We start from the raw sequence: 12336 nt of genomic DNA on the forward strand, positions 1-12336 counted from the left end.
CAGCCAGTAGGCCCCTGCTCTGGCCCTGTTATCCCGATGGTACGGGCCAAATCGTATTAAAATCCCCTCCCTCCCTCCTTCCCTCCATCCCTCCCTCCCTTGTTCCCTCCCCTCCCTTTCGTCTTTCATACAGACTGTTTTTGCTGCAGTGAGCGGCAGCCGTGGAGAGAGAGAGAGAGAGAGAGAGAGAACGAGATAGAGATACAAACACGGAGAGTGTGTGAGAGAGGGAGAGCGGAGGAAAAGGCGAGAAAAACAAAAGAGTCAGGAGAAGGAACAAGGAGATAGAAAAAGTCGATAAAAGCAGATTGAGAGGAGGCTCTGGACAAGCGACCGCTGCGCATCAAAGGAGGGACTTTACTGGGAACCTTATTGGAGACCAGCGCCAACAAAACCCGACTCCGGAGGCGGAATATAACGGTGTGTGTGTGTCTGTGATTAATACCGTGCATTGCTTCGCAGTTTGCATTATTGTCCAGGGTTAGGATGCAGCCTGTAGGGCGGACAGGAGACACCTTTCAGTGGTGACGCTTTTCCGTCTCCAGGAATGTGTCTGTGTGCGCACTCTGGGTAGGTGGCTGTGAGTGTGTGTGTGTGTGTAATCCGTTATGCCTGCCCAGGGAGAGAGCTGTATAATCCCAGTGTGTTTTATAATTCACTCTGAATATGCGTTTTGTTGTCGGGCGGGCTTGCCTGCGCTGCGCCCGACTCCTCTCCTTTTCCTCTTATCTCCCAGCTCTTGCTCTATCGTTCTGCAAAAACAAACAAAAAAAGAAAAAAATAAAGCACCTCAACTAGGCGTTGTGTGCAGAAGCCACCTCTCCCCGAGCCTGTACAAGAGTGTCTAAATCTCATCCCACCAGCACCAGATATTTCTGCAAGTGCGGGAGAAGGTGTTGGAAAGCGGGCTCTGATTGCTGTGGTTCTCCCGCGATCCGTCGCAGCGATGCAGGCCACTAAGAGTATTATTGTTGTTATTATTATCATCATCATTACTATTATTACGCTTCACGTAAGAGCGGAGCGCACGAACTTGTGTTAAATCACGCCCAGAGTGTCCGGATTATTCTCCATAGATGCACTTGTTCTAGTTTTGTTTTCATTTCTCGCCATCACTCAACAGGAAGGGCTGGAGCGACGATAAACACAGCCCTCCCACCCCTCCCAACGCCCCCCACCCCGAACATCCCATCCCATCCCATGCCCCCCTACCCCACTCCTCTGTCCCCGCCCTAACCGCCCGCCCGTCCCGCAGGCAAACGGTTCCCTCTCTGCGATGGAGAGTTTCCGACATGGACCGAAGGCTCGCCTCGTCGCAGGCTACTGCTATTTTAAGGAATGTGAGATGTGCATGAGAGAAAGATAAAGAGAGCTGGAGCTGTGTGTGTCAAAGGAAAAGAGAGAGAGAGAGAGAGAGAGAGACTGAGAGAGCGTGCGTCTGAGCGGCTCTCATGCACGTCTGTATGTCTCCAAAGCGCACCGAGTATTCTCAGCGGGCGACAGGTGCATCTCTCCGCTGCTGTTCTGTTTTTTCTTTTCTCTTTCCCTGTTTTTTCATGACGTCCAACTGGGGGAATGTTCCTTCGCGTTATTCCTAATTAGCGTGAGTTAGCTGGAGCTGTCCAAAACACTGGTCTTCCTTCACTCCACATGCGCGCAGCTTGTTAAAGTGGATGAATAAATTCACAGTAATATGAACCCTCCTCCTCCCCTTCTCCCCTCATTACCACCTCCACACCACCATCACCATCTTTTCTGCTGCTCGGCTCAATCACAGCCCTCTCCCCTTACCCCGCCTGTCTCAATCGCCTCTCAGTGTGCTATGACACAAGCAGATCGATGAATACCCATGGAGCAATGCGTGAGTAACGGGCGGGCCAAGCGTTTATTCAGCAGCAGCCCAACCAATGGCAAGGGACGCAATTAGTGGTCAGTCGGCCTGCCCTGCTTGTTTTCTTTATCTCTCCACTGCTCTCCCTGCAGGTGACACTCCAGAGCTCCTCTGCCCTCCTGAGGATTCAGTGAGACAGGCGGATCTGTGCGCCCGACCATGGCCTTCCCATCAGCCCCCTCTGCATTATGGAGCGTCAGCTTATTGACAGTCCTGTTCGCAGCTGTGGTTCACAGCAACATTGTCTTTGGTAAGCACCTCTCTGCCGCTTTATCCATCCTTCCTGTTCTCTCTATCTCGCTGTCTCTCCATGGGCCCCTGACCTCCCCGACCCTCTCTTTCTGTCTCTCGGGGTGCCCCTTATCTGTTGACTTGAGGCTTTTTTGTTGTTTCCTGTATTATGACAAGGGAATCAGAGAGCCGTTAATAAACACATGGGACACTCCCACCTCTCGGGACCCCAGTGGAATTTCTGCCGTTGTTTTTGAGGAATGTGTGTGACTTGCACGTGGGCGCAGGACCACACACACACACATACACATACACATACACATACACATACACATACACATACACATACACGTACTACAGGTCCTTGCTGGAGTAGCTCACTTGGCCCAGTGGCTTCATCCTCTCTCTCTCTCTCCATCACATCTTTAGTCCCTTGCATACCCTCACATGAAAGTAGACGCGCACTCACACAGCCTTGTTCCTTTCAAGTTCACCTGCTCAGCATCCCTCTGTCTCCCACATCTGCGCAGACGATATCTGTGTCAGAGGTTCATGCCGCCTGGAGATAACCAGTAATCATCTTGTGCTTTCTCAAATAACAACAGAGGAGTGTGCACGCTTATCACACACATTCAGCACTGACACATGACACTCGTCATGGCTGAAGCCCAACCTGTGATGAGCTGGGCGCAGCTGAAAGCGGACGGTAAGCGCGGATTTGATGAGAGAAGCACTTTGTAATGATATCATCCCTGCTGTGAGTACAGAGTGAACAGGAATATACCCTCCAATGTGCTTTTCCAATTACATAACACTCAAGTGACTGGCTGCTGGTAATACAACCTTTCGAGGACAAAATGCTGCTTCATGGTTGTCCCTCAGTCCACAGAAAATTGATTGACACAGGTAGCATCCTGTTTGTATTTTCTCATCGCAGTTAGGATTTAATTGCAGTGCGTTTGGGAAAGTACCGTAAGACAATATAGCAGGCAGTAGATGTTCCCTGATCTGCAATTGCAATATATATTCTCAGAGGCCCCTTGCGTTCACTTGTGCACACCCACGCGAATTTACTAATCTGAATACATCTGTGAGTGCATGCACATGCATGGACAAAAACATGGCGCGCATGTATCCGCACTCAGATGTGCCGGCGCACACACCACATTTACTGTACTTCCATTTCATTTATCCACATCAGCTGTTTTGACTTCCTGTTGAATTATGCATACTTGTGTTTCTGCAAAATTGTGTCTGAAATGTGGGGAAGTGGAGGATTGTAAGTGAGAGCTCCTAGTGGTCAGTGCAGTATAAAGTGAGAAACAGTCTGATTGGAAGAAACTGTGATGAGGTCACTGCTAAACAAATGCAAATGTAGGCCTGTCAAGGCCCCGAAAGCTGTTGAAGATGAGAAATGCACAAACAATCTCCAGATTGAGGCGCTGATGATGAAATATCAATCTCTCGTCAGAGTGCTGACCCCAGACGTGTAGCTCGTCATTGAAACCCAGGCAGCGGTTCTTTATTTGGGTCCGAAAACGATTTTGGCTCGCACTCAGACGTACGTCACATTTGATTAAGGTGTGCCTAGTGGGAAGCCTGACCATGCATGACCAATTCCTGCTTTGGTTTCACCTAAGCGCTGTTTTACATTATCATGTCAGTCAAGGAGAGTAATTAAGCCTGGGACGTCTGACAGTGTTTAGGAGATGAGGAAAACGCGTCAAAGAGTGCAATTGAGAGGAGAAGGGAAGCAGGGATGGAGTGCTGGCTTAACAGTCTCACTGAGCATTTTGTACTCCATTAAACTAGACTCAAGCCTTTTTGTTAAAAAGTTTTACTATCAGAACACAATTAAATACTAATATTGGGTACACAGAAACAAAGGGAATAACATCTCTGCAGTGAAGCCCAATAGAATCACATTTGTCAGGCACCTAACAGAACATGGAGCAGGAATTTGTGTTGGTGGCTGTTTTGCAAGAAACACTGAGAATGTGTAGATTTTATCACTGACCTCACATACACATAAGCTATGTATGTGTGTGTGAATCTAGTGTTCACTGTTCTGTAGTTTCCAGACATCTGAGCAATGTGGCAAACAGTGGTGTGTCATCTTCAGAGGGAAATGTGTGTGAGCTGTAGGGCACTGGTCCATCGCTCACATCTGCTCTGATCGGTCTGATTGGTGTTGTTGTGACACAGCAGCAGAGCTGTTAAGTAGACGATGGAGCAGGGCGGGGTGGCCTGTCAGATAATGCTGTCATAATGGTGATCTCCACGCTGAGAGGCTACTTAGCATAAATAATTCAAAGTTACGTATCAGAGAGGATATGATCAGCTCAGCAAATCAATGCAAGAGCCGAGGAGCCATCAGACAGCAGGACTGCCCATCGCTCACATATGCCGAGTCCAGGGTGAATTGAAAACATACAGACTGTTGTCCCCTTCCAGGAAAGACAGGAAAAAAGCTTCCGCCATGAGTTAAGGGGTTGATAATCCTACAGCAACAAACAAGCGGCGCGTCGCTTCAGTTTAAATTCCTGACCAACGTTAGACTCTCCCGTTTTCACTGCCCCATCTTCATTTGATGTATGTCAAAGTCAAGGAAAGGACAGCACTAACTGTTTTTTTCTGGATTTATCTGTGACCAAGCTTCCTTAGAGCCAAAGAACGAATCGGGGAGACACTAATTGCATGCCATTTGACATATCCATTTCCACAGCTGGATGTGCAGCCATGCGCTGCGGATGGAAAGTGCCTCTCAGAAGGGCACAGATTAGGCATGCAATTGGCCGGCTGTGCCCTGGTTCTGTACTGCTGACCCAGTTACCTCGGGGCTGCTGTGGAGTGTAGAGGGTCCATCCGCTGAAGCACTCGGCAGACAAGCTTGTAGAACAGTGTGCTGTGGCCTCCCATCAGCCACCTGGCCCTCAACTCCACGGCAGCGTGATCCCAGACCGCAGGATGATGTTTGCGTTCGTGGCAAGGAACATGCCTAATAGTTTATTTACCTCGATGAGTTCTGCTAGTCAGAACAAGTGAATGAATCCCCGATGCCTCCAGCTGAGGCCAATAATGAATAAGGATTAAAGGACAGGAGCAGTGTGGACCAATCGTTATTGTGGTAAGATTTACAGGCGGGAGGGCTCCGCATGTGTGTGTCTCTGCCAGCGGTTCACTTTATCCTGCCACAAAATGGGCTCCCTACCCCTCCGGACCAGCTCTTTCTCGTTGGCTCGATGCCTTCTTCCTGTGTGTGCTGCTGTTGTTTACTGTTGACTTCCTGTGTGCCAAGACGGGAGAACATTTGGCTAATACACAGTACGGCTAGCACACAATAGCAGTAGGCGGTTTGGATGCGAGGCCTCTGCCTGTTAACAAGGCTGACTGATAAGCAGTGACTCATTAACAAGCCGAGGTACACAGAGCCTGGGGGAATTACCGCCTAGCCACTGTGACATTAATAAGAGGCCTAAGCTATTTTTCCATTTGGCTCCACTGGCACTGGGCTAAACCAGTGGTTTCCAATCTCGACCCTGGCTATTTACTGGCTCCAGTGCTTTTCCATTTGTTTCAGCCACTGGTTACCTGGTCTGATTGGATTGGGGCAGATCAGCATTGTCAATGTGGGCTGCAGTTAATGACATCTGCTGCATGAATGGAAAACCAGAAACCCCTCATTAGTTTTCCGCAGTTTCATTCGGAAACATCTGGGGAGGAGCCCAATTAATTCTCCTCTTGCTGATCATGCCAATTAATTAGCAATATGTTTGCTTTTTTGTAAGGAAAGAGACAACAACATATTCCAAGTCATGTCCTAGATGTCAATCAGTGAGACTGAAGATTATTTTTACAGTATATAGATCCAATTAGGCATCTAAAGTACACTCGGTACAATATGCAAGCTGTCTCCAAACTGTCTCCTATCAAAATTTTAAATCCAAAGCCATATTACTCCCATTGTCTCGTGTATTTGTTTTTCTCTGATCCCTTAAGTATTTTGTCGTCAAGATCAGTTTTGTGATCATAGCCTGGGTCCTGATTGGCTGGCATTAGTTTGCAACAGATTTACATCTGGCAGAAAACCAATTATTTCTCCTGTTCATCATGCCGATTAATTAAGGCGCTGTGGCTGATTGATTAAACTCCCAACAAAGCTCCAACCACGAGCACTAGAGCCCCGGGGACGATTTGCATCGCACATTATGCACATAACGGTGTCTTCATGTTATCTTCATATAGCTCCTCAGACGTGCTGAGACATTAACACATGCATCAGCGACAGCCAGGAAGAGAAACTCACAGCTCAACAAGACACAAGTGTTGATAAGCAATTTGTAGCTAAATTACGCAGAAATAAAATGCGGTAACGCTCCAGTAAGATCGAATCTTAAAGGTGTCAGGAGCACCCAAACAAGACTCCATTAGACCTCATCAATCTGAAGCAGATCTCATCCAGCCAGGCCCACTCAGGCAATGTGAGATTACATCAGAACAGATCAATCTCACCTGCTAGCATCATAATACCAAAAATGCCATTTAGATATTGAAAGAGAGAAGTGCTCTTGAAATTTGAAAAGCAGCAAGACACTCAGCTTCCTCTCAAGACAAAGACACATCACTCTGCAGCAGCTCAGGGGTCGGGAAAATTAGGGGCCCAGCATTTGCAGAGCTGTCAGCTTTAAATCATCACTTCACGAAGACACCACAGATTAAACAAACCCAACAACAATAACAACGCCAGCCTCAGAATAAATTAACTCACCTTGTTTCCAACAACAAGAGCCCTTATTATTGCACTCCGCACTCAACTGGCTCCTTTGATCGGATCCCCCAGTCTCACCAGCCCCAGCCCATACCCCCCGTTTCTCTCCTGTTCCCTGGTGGAATTCTCTGATAGAGGTTTTAATTGATTGCTTCGGGGGTGGAAATCACCCATCCTGTCATTGACACATGCTTGGCCAGACCAAGGTGTATCTGTTTGTTGAATCTGCACTGTGTGAAACCTCCAACTATGACGGGGTGCCGGAAGACGCGAGTGCGTGGCTGTAAAGCGCAGCATTTGTATTGATTGAGTCTGAGTGCTCAGGGTTCCCCCTGAGCACAGGAGCTCCTCCAATGAAAGAGCAGAGGGTGCTCTTGTTTATTGCCTCTTTTTGATGATCCCATCACTTCAGCTGTTGGAAGAGAGAGTGTGTGTGTGTGTGTGTGTGTGTGTTGAGGGGGGGGGTGTCTTATCGCTGATTCCACAACCATAAAGCAATTTTAATTCACCTGTGTGCTGTCTTGGGAACTCTTCCTGGTCTGGTTCCTGCTGAGGATATCTCTGTCCATTCACTGAGTCTTATCACTCCTCCAACATACCAGTAGTACTGTCACATATAGAAGCAGTGTTGGTATATGCAAAAATCCATCCACTCATTTTCTGTACCTGCTTTATCCATGCAGGGGGCTGGAGCGGGCGAGAGGCGGGGTTCAGTCTGAATTGGTCGCCAGTCAATCACAGGGCCAACACACAAAGACAAACAATCACATGCCCACACATAGGGGCAATGTAGAGTAGCCAGTTAACCGAATGTGTATGTTTTTGGGTCTGTGGGAGGAGGTGGGAGCGCCTGGAGAAAACCCACGCAGGCGGGGATTTTCTCAGGGAGAACATTCAAACCCAGAAGGGCTTGGACTCAGACTTGAACCTGGAACCCTCTTGCTGTGAGGCAACAGTGCTAACTGCCATACCACCACACCACCCTAAATGCAAAAATGTATTTATATATTGTATTTATATATTGTTGCATTCTTACTCAAAATACCTGTTAGCAAGCTGTTGTTAAGGTAATTTCACTTTGAGCATCAATAACATAAAAATAAATGGCTATTTGATGGAAATAATTAGCGATAAACATGCCAGTTTAGCACTGAATTGAATATAGTCTGAAGCAGAGTCTGGCACTTTTGCTTCTCTAACTGATCCAACGTCAAAGTGAATCAGCAGCCAGAATGACAGAGTCCTCCAGGCTGCGTCCTATCTTGGCACATGTTCTGAAGTTTTTGATAGTTTTATCTTTGGCCGAATGATTAACAGTCAGAGTGATTAAAACTGATTGCAAGTTGAAGCTTCCAATCTGAGTGGAAGTAACTCTGAAAGTCTATTACTGCACTGAAGTAGTTTAGAAAATTGCATCCTATACACAGCATACTTATTGTTTTACTTGCACTTGCATGTTTATTGTGTACTGAGATATGGGTTTAGCTTTGAAACTATTGGATGGTATCGTTATTAAAGTTTCTGCATTGTAACTGCTCAGTGGAGTTCATTTATGGTTCTGCTGCACTGCTTATGCCTCACAATCACACTGTACCACACTGCTTGAATGCTCATTGCTCCCATAAACAGTACATCTGCTATTAAGATGCAGTTTGTATTATTTGAATGTCTTTTTTATTAATACACCTAGCGTTTAGTGTATGTGCTTTCATCATCGTTTATTGGCTGCACTGTAATTACGTCAAATTCTTCATGCGCCCTATGCAAAGTGAGGAAATAGTTTGGGAGGTTGCATTGTCAAGAAGAGCAAGCACGATGCGCAGGACCATTAGACTTGATACTATAGAGGCCAGATTTACTTTTCAGTGAAGTGGAAAAGGTCGTCTTTTATGAGTCTTTCCTGGAAGGCAACAAAAAATGATGACGTGTGGTTTTTCGCTGCAGTTTGCAACTGCTGCAATGGGAGAAAAGAGTGGTGAGAAGTGGGAAAAGAGTGCAATACTGTAGGTGTCTTGTGAAGAAGCTGAGTGGATGCTAAACTTTGAAGTGAGTTTAAACTTCTCTGCACCATTTGCAAGATGTGAATACACCTAATATGGAGGTTTGATCACATGCGTAGGTGGTGTGAAGGACCTGATATCTCTCCAATTGTAATGTGCACTGTAACATAAATGTGTTTTGTCTGATCCAAGATAAACACACAGACATTGCATTTTAATGCAGGGTGTAAATGAGGTCAGGCTGATAAATGTCTAAACAGAAAACAGAGTAAATAGTCCATTATCTTTCCTGCTCTCGAGCCTTGCATAACATTTTGTCTTCTTCTACTGCTCTTGTGTGTTAGGTTGATTAGGCTTCTCCTTCAAAGCCGCAGCCTGGAAAGGTACTCATATGACACAATGGATGTGTTCATTGTTGGAATACTTTCATTGTGTTTGGTGAATACAGTGATTGTGACTAACTGTGGGTATGATTTCCCTTTTGTGAGATCCGCTGCTCCCACCTGTTCTTTTCTTAAGTGGACAAATAGAAGCCATCAGCGTCGAAAGCAGCAGTCTGTTGTTGGTCTTATTCCATCATCCTTGAGTTTTGAAAGCGTGATGCATCCATGTTTTCCAGTAAAGGCTGATGCAGGGAATACATTCCTTTCCTTTACACATTAAAAAGGTCAGCTGATCAGTGAAGCACCTGATCGCTGTGATTCAAGAGGAAGCTTTAAACTGACACACTGCCCAGTGGACAGGTGCTGCCGTTGTCTTTTATTCTGGCCCGTGACACTGATCGGGTATGATGAGCACATGATGAGTGGATGTGGTTTTTTGACGATGAGGCCATCGCAGTGCGGTGTAACTCAGTGCTGGCGCGCCGGTTGAAAACAAAGGCACCAAATAGGCATCTCTAATCTCCCTGCTGAATGAATCCGAAACAAAGAGAGGAGGAACGCAGACATAGAGGCTTGGACACACATAGGATAAGCTGATTACCCAGGAAAGGAGGGAGGGCGAGGGAGACAGAGGGAGAAAGAAAGAGGCATGCACGTGAACAAGAGAAATCCATACAGTAAAGGGAGCACGAGGGCCGGGAAATGGGGGAGGAGGAGGAGGAGGAGGGCGAGCTCACTCTAATGATGGGGTGCACAGACCGGAGAGAAAATGAAAAGAAACAGTGTAGGGAGCAACGGAGGAAGAAAAAAAAACACACACACACAAGAGAAAAGAGGTGAGCGTTTAAAAGGACGAGCTATGGCGCGCTACGTAGAGCATGCAATGGGAAAATGAAGGGAATGCATATTTGCTGTGATATCCTCCTTAGGCACGCGGCACAATCAAAAACAGGACATTATGCAAATGCGAGGCGGCTACGGAAATATAATCGCTACCTGAGTCATTTCACCTGCTCTGCTCACTAGTCGCTATATATACAAACGGAATTACACCCAATCCAGGTGTATGGGCTAAATATACAGCTAATTAAAATTAATGAGATTTACTTAGAAAAGAATATGCTCCTTCCCTAAGCTGCTTATCCCTGCATGAGAATCTACTATACACACTGACACACACACCTTTTCAACACAGAGTGCTCAAAAATACAAACACACACACACACACACACACCTTGTTTTGATTCACTCACCTCCACTTTGCTTTCCCGCAGCCTGGCAGACTATTAAGAATCCTCGGGATGCCTGTGCACACAGACACGCATGCACGTACACACACACACACACACACACACACACTTTTCTGTCTTTCAGTCGGCTTCTCTCTGTCAGACTTAAACGTGCTCCTTGTTCAATGAACATGCAGGTCCTTAACTGGCTGCATATTGGGACACACATACACAGACAAAGGCACACGGACACACATTCACAAAGATTCTCAGAGATATGCACACACACACACTCCCACACACAAATGTAATCTGATTCTAACACACTCACAGAAAAAGTCTAAGAAAAACATGTATGTACATATTTATGCAGGGAGACGTGCACACAAACTCACGCTGAGCTTTAAAGGCCTCCCACTTCACCCCGAGACCCAAGATGTTGACTGCTTGGCAAAGAATTGTGCGTGTGCGTGCTCGTCTTGCTGTCTGCATGAAGGCATGCGTTTAGCAGGCCGGCCAATGAATACATATACACATCTTACCTACACAGTCCACCACTTCTGGACGTCCAGTGTGGGCATTTGATATGTCACATTTTCTGAAAGGCATTTTTCTTCCCCTTAAGGTGGTGTCCAATCAGGGCTGCTCTATTTCCGAGCAAGCAAAGTGCTGAGTAATTAAACAGCTTTCCAAGCCCTCTCTGTTGAAAGAGTGAAGGCGGGGGCCTGGGAAAATGACACAGCTTGAATTAATCACACACTTTATTAACAGACTTAGGTTTCGGTGGAACACTGCTGTCTCCACTGAAGCTAGCTGCACCACTTGGCACCCAACCAACTCGTGTCTCACCCGACCTCACACACATTCTTACCAGCATGTACAGTAGCTTACACGTGCACTCACACACTCACACGCGTACTGTGCGAACACACCCATGCACACTCGCCTCCATTTTTTTTTTTCCCGCCTCTGTCTCCATTTCTCTCCTTCTGTCACTGCTTCATTTCTCAGCTTGGTGAGTACTTGAATGTCATTATGACTTTTGCTATCAAAAGCAAACAGTGGGGCTGGATTGAGGAGTGTGTGCCAGACCTCCCGTTTCTCGCACGGAGACTGCCGCAGCATGTCGAGTGCTAGTTTGATTGTTATGGCTCTTTCTTTTCTGCCTCCCTTTAACAAATGGACCGGCATTCTTAAAGGACAGATTTATTGACAGAGCTCCTGCTGTGAGGCTCAACTGGTCCACGTGGTCTAATTTCTGAATGGAAAACCACCCTCCCTGTATGCTTACAATACAATCACACTCCCTTGTCCTGTATGTCAATGAGGATGAGTTCATATCTACTGGCAAATTCGATCCCATTTCTGAAATGCATCGGCGGACAGCACAAGTGAACGATATAATTGAGTTAATGAGCTACACGCCCTTATCTGCAGTTCATTCATATGGGCAGCCCGAGGCGTGACGACTATCAGCCTTTTACACAGGCTACTGTATGTTTGATGAGTCCCTTGAAGGGAGTATTTGATAATGCAGTCGAACTTCCTCAAGGCAAACTGTTTTGATTTGTGAAGCAAAAAAGAAGGAGTTTATCCTCTGCGTTTCTGTTTTTTTCCTTCTTGTTCTCTTATTCTGTGATGAATATTTAAATGTTATTGTAATTTATTTATCGCAGCTCAGTGTTCAGCCTCACAGAGCTATTTTCAGGTTGATATCTTCACAAACAGGAGGGAGGGGAGGCATCCAGACTTGTACATAGGAGGTGTCGCGCTTCACTTTGTGACAGCATGCGACGACATGCCTGGGAGAGCATCTTTTTGTTGTTATTTGAAG

The 12336-nt window shown here is 46.4% G+C and overlaps 1 protein-coding gene across 4 annotated transcripts in view; it reads left to right on the forward strand.

Moving 5' to 3' along the window:
• Positions 1-184: 184 nt before the first annotated feature.
• The window catches only part of cadm3 (cell adhesion molecule 3), an 80141-nt gene continuing 67989 nt past the window's right edge, over positions 185-12336 (forward strand). For all 4 annotated transcript variants that reach the window (XM_046408313.1, XM_046408316.1, XM_046408315.1 and 1 more), the window contains exons 1-2: positions 185-420; positions 1984-2141. In XM_046408313.1, coding sequence (XP_046264269.1) covers positions 2051-2141 — 91 coding nt within the window. In that variant the 5' untranslated portion in view covers positions 185-420; positions 1984-2050. The remainder of the gene's footprint in view (positions 421-1983; positions 2142-12336) is intronic.

Source organism: Scatophagus argus, chromosome 13, assembly GCF_020382885.2.
Source record: "Scatophagus argus isolate fScaArg1 chromosome 13, fScaArg1.pri, whole genome shotgun sequence".
NCBI lineage: Eukaryota > Metazoa > Chordata > Actinopteri > Scatophagidae > Scatophagus > Scatophagus argus.